The sequence below is a fragment of the Carassius auratus genome, chromosome 29 (assembly GCF_003368295.1).
Source record: "Carassius auratus strain Wakin chromosome 29, ASM336829v1, whole genome shotgun sequence".
Taxonomy (NCBI): domain Eukaryota; kingdom Metazoa; phylum Chordata; class Actinopteri; order Cypriniformes; family Cyprinidae; genus Carassius; species Carassius auratus.
The window spans coordinates 17,938,508-17,955,475 of NC_039271.1; the positions used below are offsets into that span (position 1 = coordinate 17,938,508).

The 16,968-nt window shown below is 39.8% G+C and overlaps 1 protein-coding gene across 1 annotated transcript in view; it reads right to left on the minus strand.

Moving 5' to 3' along the window:
* Positions 1–1,159, minus strand: part of LOC113048251 (IQ motif and SEC7 domain-containing protein 3) — a 198,298-nt gene extending 197,139 nt beyond the window's left edge. Inside the window, 1 exon segment of the mRNA XM_074559827.1 lies at positions 564–1,159. Within this exon segment, the coding sequence (XP_074415928.1) occupies positions 564–1,054 (491 nt within the window). The 5' untranslated portion in view covers positions 1,055–1,159.
* Between the last annotated feature and the right edge of the window lie 15,809 nt (positions 1,160–16,968).

Genomic DNA, 16,968 nt, shown 5'->3' on the forward strand with positions numbered 1-16,968 from the left:
ACAGAATCACTCAGACTATAGATAATATTTTAAAAAATCATCAACATCATTTTTAACAGTCAGATATACTAATTTTCCAACTTAATGTCTTGATTTAACAACTTAATGTATTTTTTAAACAATTAATCTACAGTACACATGATTCATATTCTCTCTATATATGTAATACTTTATAAAGGTATTTAATGCCAATTTACTGTAATAAAATTTTTAATACCCTGATTGTAATACACTGTAAAATTATCCATCCTTATGTCATCCAAGTGTTATATAGGCTATAATACTTTCATTATTTGTAATTTGTTAGTATTTGGTTTATAGATTTTATCTTCTAATATATGAAGCATTTTCAGCTTCATGTGATGCTTGAAAGGTGCTTAAAATTAAATTTATTATTATTAGATAGAATGTATCAATGGAAATGTAAATATTTATAGTTATAATTGCATACCCTTTACTCTTTAGCGAATAGACTCTGTAATGTACCGATTTCAGAAAGCAAATAAATGCAGCTTCAGTGTGATGTAGGCTACTGTTCGTTTGTCAGTGTGATTTTTACTCACTCCGGTTTCCTGGCGAGTCCAACGGACCGGCACAGTGTCGAAGGAGTCTGCGGAACCAAAGACTTGCAGGACGGGATCCTCTTCTCGTTCTCCCCGGACTCCGGGCTGGACTGTGTCGCTTTGAGAGTAGGTGGGGATGTCGGTACAAGCTGCAGATGTTGCGGGTGATGGATGAGAGCTGCCGGGGGATGCTGCGGCTGTTTGGACGGATGCTGTTGCGACTGGGCTTGACCGTGCGTCGCCGAATGCTTGTGCGGATGAGCGGCCGGCTGAGGGCTGCTGGTCCGCGGGGATGGGTGGTTGTGATGGTGGTGGTATTGATGCGGATCTCTCAGCTGACGGTTCTCGCCGATCAGATCCTCAACCTTCCTCTCCAGCTCGTCGATCCGTTGCCGCTGGGTTTGAATCAGACTCTGCTGGTTTTGTACAATCGTGGTCAGTTCTTTGAGATAAAGCACGGCTTTCATTGGGTTATCCAGCAAGCTCTCCATTACTGTAATCTCAAAGCTTCAAGCCTTGTGTATCAGGATGGAGAAGACGTGCTGTGGCGTGCTGATGCTCTAAGGATGCGAGTGATGGTCCTGGTGCAGGGCAGAGTGGGGGAGGAGCTGCGGAGGGTGATGATGTCAACGCTCTGGCCAATCACAGAGAAGGATGTTTGCATGCAGAAGCCTATACACTTCCCAATAGTCACATCAATTTTGAAGATGCATTAAGAAAGTTTTCATGTTCCTGTTGTATTTACCTTAATGTACCGTGAAACAGATATATATATATATATATATATATATATATATATATATATATATATATATATACCTAAACCACCTTTATGTGCGTTTTTTTTTTTTTTTATAATAGTTTCAAAATCATTTTGATGATAGCTGAGACATTCTGGTTAATGTCTTTGTTTCACCCACTGGACAGACTACAGGTGTTTTTTTATTTGTTTGTTTTTACTGCAGAATATTTATGGTAAATTAATATATACTTTACTGTTTTGTTTTTTGTTTTTTCAATTGAAAGCTGTTTTAAACTAATTTATAAACTGTATTAACTTTAAATGCAATAGCAAATAGCACTGATAAAATTATAATCAAGTGCTTTACATGTTTTTTTATGATTTAATGTTAGTCAATACGTCAAAGTAAGCGTATTTTAGCCAAATATTTTAATTATATAAAAAACTGACGTTATTGAAAAGTGATTAAAAACATAAATGCTCTACATAAGTCTACATAAACACTCTCACACACACCCAACATTTAATTTAATATAATTTCATTATTTCTTTATTATTATTATTATTATTATTATTATTATTATTATTATTATTATTATTTTCAAACATTTAGTATTTTGTTTAAAGTCAAATCTCTGTTTATCTTCCCTCTCCTTATGAACAGCTTAAATATATGAGTCAGGCTATCCACCACATTTCTGCTTTCTTTCAGAGCTTAAATCTGAGTCACTCTAACAGCTGCTGTTTGATTATGAGGTTCATCATTATGAATCATCATATTATCACTGTGAATGCACACGTACCATGAGGTTATAATATAACATATGTCTTCTTATTACATGGCTCTAAATACATTGTTCTGATTGGTCAGCTAAAGCACTGAGGGGTTGATTAGTTTTACAATGATTGCTAACCTGTGTATTTCACCATTGCCCATGACAAAATACCTGGTGCCACACTTCTAGGGCCTCAGGCATGGGACATTCTGAATGGATGGCCAGTCCATCACAGGGCTTTCACAGAATCATGATTGCAATGTAATCAGACTAATTTGACATCAAAGTATGTTTCTTTTTATTTTATTGTAAAAGCATAACTGCATTGCATTAGGATGAAACTGTTATGACCAACCACAATCATTAATCTCTAAGTTTAACTTTACCTTGGCTTTAATTGGGACACATAAATGTAGAAATGACCAGCATTACTTAACCAGTGGTCTGAATCTGATGGAGATTAAATACAGGAAACTTGCTCTGTGTTATGTATGATCTCTATGGAGAATACACCACATAAACAGGAACTGACAAACATGACTCTAAACTAAGGGGCTTAAATACAAACAAGGGTGATTAGCCAAACACGAAATAGGTGTGCAACTCAGTTAAAAAATTTAAAAACAAGAACTCAGAAAAAAAGAACAGAGAACACCGGGAAGCCATGAAAACGAAACTAAACAAAACATAACCATTACATTAATACCCCTTCCTGAAAGGTGCATCATTATGCTGTAACTCATTGATCAACTGTAGAGGGAGTGAGAGTGGAAGAGAGGGAGGGAACTTTGGGGATGGGCACTATTTCTGGGTGTCCTTTTATCGTACACCTTTAACCTTATGATTATTCACTTAGGGTAACGCTCAGTTTGTAGTTATAAATTTCGGTTTATAAATGTAGTAATTTTGGTTAATACAATACATGCAGTTAATGCAAAAATAAAACTTAAAATCATCTATGCTAAAAGTTCTATAATCAAACTCTAAAGAGCAATATTGGAGATGCTGTTGAGCATCCCTCAATCGGGGGTCAGGCATCCTCAAGCGTAATGCTGACATCATTTAAACAATGATTTATACTTTGCTAGGCTTGGCCAGGGATACTTTTAATACTTCTTTTAGGCAAATTCCATTTCAGTACCAATCTCTATGACTTAAGTCCAACTGCAGGGTGTCCTTTCATCTTCTCCTATACACTGTTGTCTTCTTTATACACTCTTCTCCTTCCTTACTGTCTTTTTCTGTTTTATCTACACTTTTGGTTTTAAACCTTCTCTTCAACCGTTTGCCCTCTCATAATCCTTTGAGGTTAGTTGCAAATATCAAGTTCATGAATTTACTTTACATGTCTTTTTGCTAATTTCATCTTTTATATTTTACAATATAAACAAAGTAAATCAAACACATTAATTTAAGTTCTAAATCAATGTAATTTTAACCATTTCAGGTACTTTCTAATCATATAGCATTCAATCCTTTTTATGTTCAAGCTTACTGTATTAATTTAAAAGCAAGCAAAATACAATTTCTTTGAAACAGGTAAAAAGCAATATCAATATCAGTATCAAAACACTGTGGAGCTAGTGATTTTTAACAAAAGGTCCAGGTGGAACGATGGGACTGCCTGACAGAGATGCAACCAAGAAGGGATAGAGACTCAGGTGCAGTGGAGAGACCAAAGGACTAGAGTGACATCCATGACCCAGAATCCCAAGTGGAACTGCTGGCTCACAGGACCAAGGCGGAGACAGGGACCTGGCAGACCAGGAAGGAGGAGCTTTGGTGGCGCTGAAGAGATGGAGACAAAGTACAGCCAGAGACCTGTAAGGCAAGGCAAGTTATTTATATAGCACATTTCATACACAATGGCTTTACATAAAAGAAAGTAAAAATCATGAAGAAGAATAACAAAAAATAAAAAAAGCTATTTTAAAACCATTAAAAAGATTAAAACATTTAAAAACAATTAGAAAATTATTTTACATAAAAAATAATAATAAAAAAAAAACAGTGAAAATATAGTGCAATCAGGTCTGACGTTGCACAGTGCTCATTCAATAAATGCACTGCTAAAAATATGGGTAAGTCCATGGTGAAAGCACACTGTATGGGTAGATTTGGGGTGGGAATGGGAAACAGGGGGTGGAAATGGGTAGGTTTAGAGATATATAAAGTGGGAGTAGTTGGATCTTGAGTTGGAGTTAGTGCACCACTGTAATACCACTGTACTTACATAGTAACTCCTCAGGAACTGTCCACTTAATATGAAGTGTAACATTCTGGACACCAACCACAATTTATATGTAAACTTACTGGCTGCTGCTGCGTAACGTCAGAGTAATTACATGATAAATCTAATATGTGTAACACTTTCTTTACCAAACGTTGCTGTTAGTCCTGTTACACATTTGTACTTACACATACCTTTCAGCGGGTTGTTACATACGTGTAGTTACACAAACATTAGAACATTGGTGTCCGTCGAAGGGGTCATGGGAGCAAATACACATCTGAACATCCGTTTATCTGCATATGGAACCTCTGCATCCCATCCAGGGACCAGACACAAAGTTTCCAAAAGTCTGAACATGGGTGCCCCATCTCTGAGTCAGTAAATCCGGGGAACATCGTACGTGTGGGCCAATACGGCACCACAAGCAAGACCTGCTCCTCGTCCTCCCTGACCTTGCACAGTGTCTATGCGAGAAGTCTCACTGGGGGAAACGCATACTTTCTCATGCCCCATGGCCAGCTGTGTGCCAGTGGATCTGTGCCGAGTGTTCCCTCCGTCAGGGAGTAAACCAATCAGGCTGCTGCTGCGTAGGAGGAAGAATAGACCCGGATCATCCAAACAGCTGGACAGGGTTGGCAGAAAAGAATAGCGTTCAAGGGCAGAGTCAATAAGCCAGTGGTCTGCTCCTGGCTCTAGGATATTTTGGGCAATGGGTATAAGCTCCATGATGGCTATGTTGACCAAGTTATAGTAAGAAATAAAAACTCATCAGACATATATAACATATATATAAACATTTAGGCATATATGCAAATGGGGTCACAAATTAGCTATAGCCTTATAACTTACACATGCTGCCAATTTATAATTTTGTATTTGATTTTGATGTTCATTCATAATGTCCCAAATTATGGTAACAGGATTGCAAAATTTGCAAACTACTAACAACTTAAAGCAATGTGATGTAATATTGAGATTGATCCGATCATCCGATTGGTCCAGATCAACATTTCAAACAATATCAAAGGATCAACATTTAATGAAATTTAAGCACTTATTTCCAGGCGGTGTTTGGTACCCTATTCATTGAATTAACTTTTTATTCTTTCTTATGGAACTATACAAGCACTTATGAATACCTTGAAACAGAACACTTGACACAGTTTTTCTTTTCCTTGTCAGATCTCTAGAAATAATGGCAAAAACTGACTGACATCCAAGAGAGCTGAATCATAGATGCTCACCGACCTTGAAACTCACAGCAAAGGAAAGACCAGCCAGGCCTGTTTCTCCATGTGATCACTCAAGGCTCATAAAGAAAAAATATAGAGTCGTCCAGTCAACAGAATATACATTTTGAGTATATTGGGCCAAAAATGCTTTATGTACTGCCACCTGAGAATAGAGCATCTAACTGGACATGACAAATTATGTATATATAAAGCTGTGATTAAGTTATGTCCAATCCCAGGCAATGCCCATTTAAAGTAAATTTTTGCCTCAATAATTGATGTTGCTCAAAGAAAATACAATGAATAAAAAGTGAACCACTTGGTTAAACCATACTGTGGGTTGTTAGTGATTAAGTTGCATTTTTTAACACATTCTCACTCCCAACAATTGGACACTCAAGGTCTCTGCACAATGAGTCCAAAAATTTTTTGTGCATTTTTTCAGATCCAAATACTTAAAATTTGTCACCCCTGGAAAACTTGCACACTGTGTCCAATGCCTATTAATTAACCTGTTGCAAGAAAATTCGCAAAACAGCACTAAATTGAGTCTTCAAGCAGTGGGGATGATTTTGTTGTCTTCTCGCTTCTTAAAAAGAGAAAAAGAGAGGAAATATTGGGTCCATCTAATACTAAGATATAGAGAGCAAGGGGAGTTCCCTCTAAGGAGCAGCGGGATTATTCCGGGTGATTCAAAGGTAACTTCAGGATGTAACATCATGTCAGTGGGTCAGTTTGATGCTTTGGAAGCAATACTAGAGCCACATATTAAAAAGAAGACCACCAATTTCTGTGAACTCAGTGTGGGAGGCCGATTTTGTAAATCCGCACCCGCCCGTACCCACAGTGCTTAAAACCGCATCCGACCCGTTTTCAGATAGCAGCACTAATTAAAATCCGCACCCGACCCGCTTAAAATAGAACCTACACCCGACCCGCACCCAAAATCAAATCAGTTAAGCCAATCACATAGACACACTTTTTTCGAATTTTATTGCCAGGTCATACAGAAGTTATTTATGGAAGACTCTTTTTAAAAGATATTTGTTTTTTAAACATTTTATCTTAATTTTGATCAATGTTTTATCAATCAATTGCCCATATTTAATAAATAAGAAGCAAATATATTACAGACAATGTAATAACTTTGGTGTACTAACTGACAGAATTACTGAAAAATATTTTGCTACCTAAAAGTTAAATGTTTTTTGTGTCATGCATGCATGCATGTCTATTTCCCAAATATTAAATATAAAACGCATATGGACTGATATTTTTCACATGTCTGGACTCCTTTATTAATGGAGTATATAAACAGACGTTTCAATATATTGGTAAATGCATTTTCTGACAATTTCTATTTTTACGTTTTTACTTCAAATGTCGAAATACGTGCTCTTTGGTCCATCGGTGCTTGAGTCACTGATCACATTAAAATAAAAATCTTTCATAATAAAATACTAAATTGACTGATTTATGAATGTATATGCATAGTTCTTATCAGTCGGAAATACAGATAAATGCTTTCATTTGTTGTATTTTTGATCCTGAAAGAAAACAGAACAACAAAAGAGCGAATCATACCACCGTCTGAGGTTGTGCTTCAAGTCGAATGCACCCATTTTTAAATCGTTCACAGCTGAGCATCGCGAGAGGCAGATCTGCGCCAGAGCGCATATGTGAATGAGCTGCACAGTCATTTTCAGATGCAATAAAATTTTTTTAAAAAAACAACAACCTTGGATAGCCTAGATTAGGCCCATATTCACAAATGTATTAGCTATGGAATGAAATATCTGATATTCCGATTGTCAAATACATGCAAGAGGAAGTGTATTGTTGTTTAAACACCTTTACAACGATCGCGTTAGTTGAGCTGTATGCGCGATATAATTTTATGACACAAATAGGCTTAAATCAAACACATTTTAATTCAGCTTCTGTACATATATATATATATATATATATATATATATATATATATATATATATATATATATATATATATATATAAAACAGCTGGCTGATCTTTTACGTCTGTTAACTAATGACTCATGCAGCCGTTCGCGCGGCTGTGATTTTTTTTTTAAGTGGAACGTAGGCCTATGTTTAGACCCGTGTTTAGACCCGTGTTTCCCCTGTGTCTGTGATGGCTCGTAAAAGAGGAGGAAGCAAATGCAGGCAATCAGAAAAAGTTTATTGATAACTGAGTCCAGAATGTAGGCAATGGTGAAAGAAGGTCTACGGTGGAGTGAGAAGTGCTGGATGGTGAAGTCGGTGGTGAATGTGAAGACGGTCAATGGATGAAACCAGGAACAGACCGCAACAGTCACACGAACACTACAACACGAATACAATCCAGAACACGAACACGGGAGACGGTAATCCAACTTGGGAAGCTGTGACATGAATGAGGATCTGACAACAGACAGAGAGATGGGTGAGTATTTGTAGCTGAGTGGAGATGAGGATCAGCTGGAGCGAGACAATCAACACACAGGTGACAACAATCAACCAAACGAGCACATGGAGACTACGAGAGTACAAACACAAACGCAAAACATGACACGGAGAAAACAATGGATTTCCTACCGTGACAGTACCCCCTCCCCTAGGACGTCACCTGACGTTCCCAGCCTGCTTTACCTGTAGATTGTAATCATCTATAAGGCGGTGATCCAGTATGTCCCGAGCAGGAACCCACCTTCTCTCCTCCGGACCGTAACCTTCCCAATCCACCAAGTACTGAAATCCGCGTCCCCTCCGTCTAGAGTCCAGAATACGATTAACCGAATATGTGGTTTCCCCATTAACGATACGAGGCGGGGGGGGACCGGGGCAGGCGGGTTAAGACGGGAAAAAATCACCGGTTTAATTTTGGACACATGGAACACGGGATAAACCCTCTTGTACGCCGGAGGAAGGCTAAGACGCACTGTTACCGGATTAATGATTTTGGTAACAGAAAACGGGCCAATAAATTTGGGAGCAAGCTTATTCGAAACGGAACGCATAGGAATATTCTGGGTTGAAAGCCACACTCTTTGACCGACGACGTAACGGGGAGGCTTCGACCGGTGGCGATCGGCCTTAGCCTTGGTGCGCGACCTAGCCTGGAGCAGAGCTCTGCGAGCTCTGGTCCAGGTGCGGTGACACCTCTGGACTAGTGCGTGTGCGGAGGGGCCCGAAACCTCGGATTCCATACTGACAAAATTAGGTGGTTGGTACCCTAAACTACACTTAAATGGAGACATGCCCGTAGATGACACTGGCAAAGAATTGTGTGCGTACTCCACAATTGAGAGTTGCTGACACCAGGACGAAGGATTATTGGAAGCCAAACATCGCAAAACCCTTTCGACATCCTGATTGGCTCGCTCGGTTTGACCATTGCTCTGGGGATGGAACCCGGAAGAAAGACTAGCAGTCGCTCCTAACAATTTACAGAAATCTCGCCAAAATTTGGACACAAATTGGGGACCCCTGTCAGAAACCACGTCTGTCAGAAGGCCATGTATACGGAAGACGTGGTCAATGACAGCTACCGCTGTTTCCTTGGCTGATGGTAATTTGGGCAAGGGAATAAAATGAGTCGCCTTCGAGAACCGGTCCACTACGGTTAAAATCACCGTATTGCCCTTAGAGGGCGGAAGGGCGGTAATGAAATCTAGCGAAATGTGGGACCAGGGTCTCTAAGGGACAGACAGCGGTAAGAGTAACCCATCTGGAGGTCGATTGGAAGTCTTACCAATAGCGCAAACTGAACAAGCCAAGACGAAGTCGTGGACGTCACGAGCCATACCAGGCCACCAAAATCGTTGCTTGACTAGAAACCTAGTTCTACTAACCCCTGGGTGACAAGCAACACTGGAACAATGACCCCACTGGAGAACGTCTGACCGTAACCCCTCCAGCACAAACAATCGGTTCGGTGGGCAACGAGCCGGGGGCGTTACCCCTTCTAAGGCAGTCAACACCTTCGATTCGACCTCCCATCTGAGCGCGGAGATAATGATGGTCCCCGGTAAAATGGGCTCGGGAGTAGCAGTACAATCGGAACGCTTAAAAAGATGGGATAAAGCATCGGGTTTGATGTTTATGGAACCTGGCCGGTAAGAAAGTGTAAAATCGAAACGACCGAAAAACAATGCCCACCGAGCCTGCCTGGAGTTAAGTCTTTTGGCGGTTCTAATGTATTCAAGATTCTTATGGTCCGTCCATACAATGAAAGGTACACCCGACCCTTCAAGCCAGTGACGCCATTCTTCCAGTGCAAGTTTGACTGCCAACAACTCTCGATTGCCAATGTCATAATTAACTTCCGCAGGAGATAAACGGTGAGAATAATACGCGCAAGGATGCACCTTTCCGTCTGAGGATGCGCGCTGGGACAACACTGCTCCTACCCCCACCTCTGACGCGTCAACCTCCACTATGAATTGACGTGAGCGATCAGGGGTGACGAGAATGGGAGCTGAAACAAAGCAGCTTTTCAGTTTGGCAAACGCAGCCTCGGCTGCGTTTGACCACCTGAACATCAAACTAGGGGAGGTCAAAGCGGTCAGAGGTGCGGCTAGTTGGCTGAAATTGCGAATGAAACGCAGGTAAAAATTGGCGAACCCTAGAAATCTCTGCAGGGCCTTGCGAGACTCTGGGGATGGCCAATTTACCACAGCCTTAACCTTCTCAGGATCCATGCGAACACCCTCAGTCGAAATGATGTGTCCTAGAAAAGAAACAGACTGTGCATGAAAAACGCATTTCTCCGCCTTGACAAACAATCCATTCTCTAGCAACTGCAGAAGTACTCGTCGTACGTGTTGCACGTGTTCCTGGAGAGACGAAGAAAAAAACAATATGTCATCCAGGTAAACATATATGAACAGATCGACCATGTCTCGCAACACGTCATTAACGAGTGCTTGGAAGACTGCCGGCGAGTTCGTTAGCCCGAAAGGCATCACGCAGTACTCAAAATGGTTAAATGCAGTCTTCCACTCATCCCCCTCCCTGATGCGGACCAAATGATAAGCATTACGTAAGTCCAATTTAGTGAAAATGGACGTTCCCTGCAACCTCTCAAAAGCTGAAGACATAAAGGGCAAAGGATAGGTATTCTTTACCGTTATGTTGTTCAGCCCTCGGTAGTCAATGCAAGGTCGCAAGGATCCGTCCTTCTTTCCCACAAAAAAGAACCCCGCCCCCGCTGGAGAAGAAGAAGGGCGGATGAACCCCGTTGCTAGAGAACTGGATATATATTTCTCCATGGCCGCCGTCTGTGGAATAGACTAAGAATATAACTTGCCCTTAGGCGGAGAAGTACCTGGCAATAACTCTATCGCACAGTCATAGGGACGATGAGGAGGAAGAGAATCAGCCTGAGACTTACTGAACACCTCCTTCAGGTCGTGGTACTCCGCGGGCACGTTAGCCAAATCCACTGCTTCCCCCTGAAACACAGACTCAGAAACATTAACACCAGCAGACAAAAGACAAGACAAATGACACTCCTCGCTCCAGCTAACCACAGATCCGAGGCGCCAATCGATCCTGGCGTTGTGTTTATGGAGCCAGGTGTGACCGAGAACAATGGGAGATTGAGGTGAGTCCGTGATGAAAAATGAAATCTCCTCCGTATGGTTACCAGATGTGATGAGAGAAACAGGTAAAGTGGTCTGTGTGATGACTGGCAGTCTGTGTCCGTTGAGTGCAAAAGGTGCAATGGGGTGTTTGAGGGAGGTGAGAGGAATGTTGAGCTTACTAGCAAACTTAAAGTCCATGAAACTACCCTCGGCCCCAGAATCCAACAAAGCGTGATGATCGAGTGCGTGGGTGGACCACCGTAGACTCACCGGAAGGAGTGTCGATGTAGATGAGGTCTTCCTGGCAGAGATCCCACCCGATAGTAGCCTCAGTTTTACTATCGGGCTTGGTCTTTTACCGGACAGCGCTGGATGTGATGTTCTTGGCTGCTGCAGTATAAACACAGTCCCAGGGATCTCCGCCTGATCCTCTCCTCCCGGGAGAGCCGAGCTTGCCCCACCTACATGGGTTCAAGATCTCCAGGTGGGCTGACCGCAACCTCTGAGCGCTGACGCTGAGCCTCCGGTCTGGTCGCGAGAACTGCTCTCCCCCTCCGTCTGGCGGCTTGGTCGAGTCGGTTGTCTACTCTGATGGAACTAACAATTATTCCTAAATGTGTGACTTAATCATATAATAACTTAATTAATAATATTGATAGTTCATCGTCTAGCTGACTACGTCTTGCATTATTATTATTATTTTTTAGTTTTTCTAAAAACCTGTCAAATGTGCACAAACTACTAGCTACTACTAAATATTGTAGAAACATAATTTTCTGTAAAGTTGCTTTGTAACGATTTGTTTTGTAAAAAGCGCTATACAAATAAACTTGAATTGAATTGAATTGAATTGAATGGTGAGGTCAATCAGGCCATTGAGAGAAGTGGGGAGCTCAACGGCACGGATCTCCTGTTGGATGCGGTCAGCCAACCCATGCAGGAAGTGATCCCACTGCGCCTCTTCGTTCCACTTACACTCCGCCGCCAGGGTGCGGAACTCGATAGAATAGTCGGATACGGACCTGTCTTCCTGACGTAGGTCCGTGAGAAGTCTAGCCGCCTCCCTCCCGGCGACGGAGCGGTCGAAGACCCGTCTCATCTCCTCCGAAAGGGCGTGGAACGAGGCACAGCAGCTGTCTTGGTTCTCCCACACCGCCGTCCCCCAGAGGGCAGCCCTCCCCGTCAGTAGTGACAAGACGAATGCCACCTTCATTTCCTCGGTGGTAAACGTGCGGGGCTGCAGGGCGAAGTGCAGAGAACAATGTGACAGAAATGATCGACAAAACTTTGGCTCACCCGCATATTTCTCAGGGATGGGGAGGTGTGGTTCGGACTGGGAAATCCCCCCGGAGACGATCGGCGGTGTGGGTGGCGTGGGAGGCGCAGCGGGTGGCGGTTGTTGTTGTTGTTGAGCCTGGAGAGCGAGCTCGGACACCTTCGTCACCATTGCTTGGAAAGCTCGACCCATCTCATCTATCGCCTTGTCTTGGCGATCCATACGACCAACGGCTCTCTGCAGAAACTCCTCCAGATGAGATGGGGAGCGATCGCCTGCTGCTTCCATGATGGTCAGATCCTACTGTGATGGCTCGTAAAAGAGGAGGAAGCAAATGCAGGCAATCAGAAAAAGTTTATTGATAACTGAGTCCAGAATATAGGCAATGGTGAAAGAAGGTCTACGGTGGCGTGAGAAGTGCTGGATGGTGAAGTCGGTGAAACCAGGATGGTGAAGTCGATGAAACCAGGAACAGACCGGAACACTCACACGAAGACGACAACACGAACACAATCCAGAACACGAACACGGGAGACGGTAATCCAACTTGGGAAGCTGTGACATGAATAAGGATCTGACAACAGACAGAGAGATGGGTGAGTATTTGTAGCTGAGTGGAGATGAGGATCAGCTGGAGCGAGACAATCAACACACAGGTGACAACAATCAACCAAACGAGCACATGGAGACTACGAGAGTACAAATACAAACGCAAAACATGACACGGAGAAAACAATGGATTTCCTACCGTGACAGTGTCCAACCCGACCCGCACCCGTATCCGACACAGTCGGATATTTTTCACCCGTTTCAGCCAAATTAACCCGTGCAGGACTCTAGTGCGAGTATCTTTACAGTGCTTTGTGCTGCGAGACGAAGTGAATAAACTCTGTCAAAACACCTCTCAAAATGTTAAGTAACGTTGGAAGTCATGGCAGAGGAATTTGACACAGTTTCATTTTCAACAGACAGCACCCCCTGGCATCTGGGAGTAAGTTCAATAGACAGACAGGTGACAAATTGTTAAAGTTTAAAAGGGTCCAAAGGTAAAGTAAACGATATATCAGAAATCACATTTTATATGGTGATACTCTGAGTAATGTATTTCCCCTCAAATAGATTTTATCAACACAAATATTTTTTAATATAAACAAGGTCTTAATTTTATTCAATGTGCACTGGTGGTGTAAAAACTGCACTAAGAAATAAAACAATTATATTTATCTTAAACCACTTAAGTGTAAAACTTGTATAAGGACATGACTATGTTTCAGTATAATTGTGTACATTTAAAAGTGGACTTTTGTACTGGACTTTTACTTCACACACATTTAGAATCATCATGTTGTAATAATCTTTTGTCATGTTTTAAAGAAGTACACTTATTTTGATGTGTTGACTAGCATTCAACACCGCATGTTAAGTACTTATTTATAATGTAACTGTGGTGTTATTTGATATTACATTTAAAGTTAATATATCTGTAATGAATGCTACAACAATCCAATCAGAATGTAGATAAGATTAATAAAGATAAGATTATGGCTATGATTCGAATGGGTAAAAATATATCTGATTCTTTATTGACACACATAAATGGTTCAGCACAGTGATATGATAAAGGGTGGAAATATGTGTTTCAGTATCTGGAAATAAAAAAAAAACAATAATAAAAAACTTCAAAAGAAACTATGGAGAAATAATTAATTAAATGAATGATTGAATGAATGAGAGTTAAGAAAAAGCTTCTTCCTTGTCCTCATAGCTCAGATTATACAGCCATAAAAGTGAACTACCCCATTGTGGTCCTGAGTTCACAGTCATCTATGAAAAGACTTCTAGCGAGGCTATTGTCTATTATTAGTTTTAACAACCTCAATCAAGTTCTATCCACTGTGATTTCTGGTGAAATAGTTCACATAGTTAATTAATTTGATAACTCTGAGCTCCGAACTCCAGCAAGCAAAAGCTTGGAAGAGCCCTTTGATCATTAATTTGTTTTTTCAAGATGCAGGCATTGCATGTCATTGAACCTAAATTAAGTCATTGTCATTTCATATCAAATGCATTTCAGTTATGTAGTCACATGACCCACAAAATTTGCTTAAATCTCAAATTGCATTTGTGGTTTAAATAGAGTGTGCATTATCATGTGTTTTAAAGTAATATTTAGCAAGGGATTGTCTAAAGTGACAATATGACATTTATAATGTTATAAAAACATTTCTGTTCCGTATAAAAGCAGTTATTTTTGATTTTCTATTCATCAAAGAATCCTGAAAAAAAAAGCTGTACTCAACATTGATAATAATTAGAATGTTTTTGTACTTGAGTAAAGGCCAATGAAAATTGAGCTTTGCATCACAAGAATAAATTATATTTTAAAATATATTAAAACTGTTAGGTTAAAACTGTAATAATATTCAACAATGTTATGGTTTCATTGTATTTTTGATCAAATAAATGCAACCTTACAGAGAGACTCAAAAAAATAAAATAAAAAATAACCTTACCAGCTCCAATATTTAGAATTTAGCTGTAAATATATAGAAAGTAAATAGTACAAGATATCTAATAACTTTTTGTGATATGAAGATGAATGAAGGTCTTATGGGTTTGCAATGACATGAGGGTGAGTAATTAATGACATAATTAAAATTTTGGGGTGAACTGTCCCTTTCATAAAATAATTAATTAAAAAATATATAATAATAATTATTATAATTATCTAAACGTGGTAGCACAACATGCATAAACATGTAAGAAAGATTCTATGCTATAGCACTCTGCAAACACATGCTAGTAACATGGCAAACATGCTACAATCAAGCTACAACATTCTAAAAATGAAAAATGTGCTAGCATTATGTTAAGCCATGCTAGAAACATGCTAAAGATCTAATCCTGGGAATCCAATCCTGCTCCTTGAGGGCCACTATCCTTCAGATTTAAGCTTCAATTCCAATTAAACATTCCTGAACTAGCTAATCAATGTATGTAGGATTACTGGATTACTGTATTTAAACTCCAGGCAAGTTGAGGCAGGTTGGAGCTAAACTCAACAAACATTTGCACTCCAAGTGCAGGGTTGGACAACCTTAGATCGCATTTCCATGACACCATTTAACTTTACACAGAAAACTTATTATGCATTTATTAGGCCGGTTATTTATGCAACAACAGAATTTGGGGTTTTCAAAGTGCAATTTTTTGAAAACAACACAGTTATCTCTTCTGTGTAAACTACAAAAATGTGAATTTGTGAAAACAGTGACATCATGTGCATGCCTATTATGTGTGTGAAGGCATGTATTGTTTCTTTATAAAGCTGCACTGCCAGCTACTGGCCAGCCATCTGCTTTTCAGATCATATAATATAAAGGAATAAAAAGGATACTTAAGTATAGTTCACACTGTGGCGATATACCGGTATTGACGATAATCGAGATATTCAAATAAACAATTAGCGATATCGTGTTAATTTAGAGTATGAGGATATACCGGTTTTAGTGATAACCGTAATATTTAAAATGAATATTTCTTTTATGATGACACCACATGTAAATACTTGGTAACAGTACCTGGTTGAGTGCCCAGGTGGCAGTATCGTGCCTTAACTCTGACACCTGTCACACAAGAAGAAGACGCAGCACTCGTAGCTACTCTGAGGAGAGCTGTGTTCATTGGAGTAAGTTGTTATTATTTTACTAGTCATAGACTGGGAAATATTATATAACCTATTAACAGTGTTTTTTTGTGTTCATATACTTAAGTAAAGGGTGTACCACGTTTTCTTTACTCATCTTATTTTTGTATTTGCAATCAATACGGCCTAAGCGTAGTAACACTTAATTTCTTTCTTTGTTCAAATCTATGAACAGTTACACGATTAAAACGGATCTTGAAAAACTGAGCGACCACATTGCTACATTAAACTCTGTAAAATGTTAAGTTGGTCACAGTGCCATGCACTTAATGCCTCATCTGTGGTCATTCTTCAATAAGGTTCATTAATTAACATAAGTTAATTACATTAGTTAACATATACAAATAAAATAAATAATAATTAACAATATTTCCACAGCATTTATTAATCTTAGTTCATGTTAATTTCAGCATTTACTAATGCATTGTTAAAATCACAAGTTATGTTTGTAAACATTAATGTACTATGAACATGAACATTGAATAACTCGATTTTTATTAACATTAACAAAGATTAATAAATTGTGTAATAAATGTATTGTTCCTTGTTCATTCATGTTTGTTAATACATTAATGTTAACAAATGACATCTTATTGTAAAGTGTTACCATTTATATTTATTCATCATACTGTTGAACTTGACAGTATTTTCTCTCTTGTTATTTCATAAGAGCTTCAAAGTGTCACAGTGTCTGGTTTGTTGTTGATAAAGGGTCCCCCACCCTTCTCTTGTTCCCTCATTATCCTTCTGTCTACTTATACCCAGTCTGTCTTAGTCTGTGTTACGGAGTCCTTGTTTAATGTAATGTTATTTCATGTCCGTCATCCTTGCCTTGTCTTGCCTTGCTTTGCCTTGCCC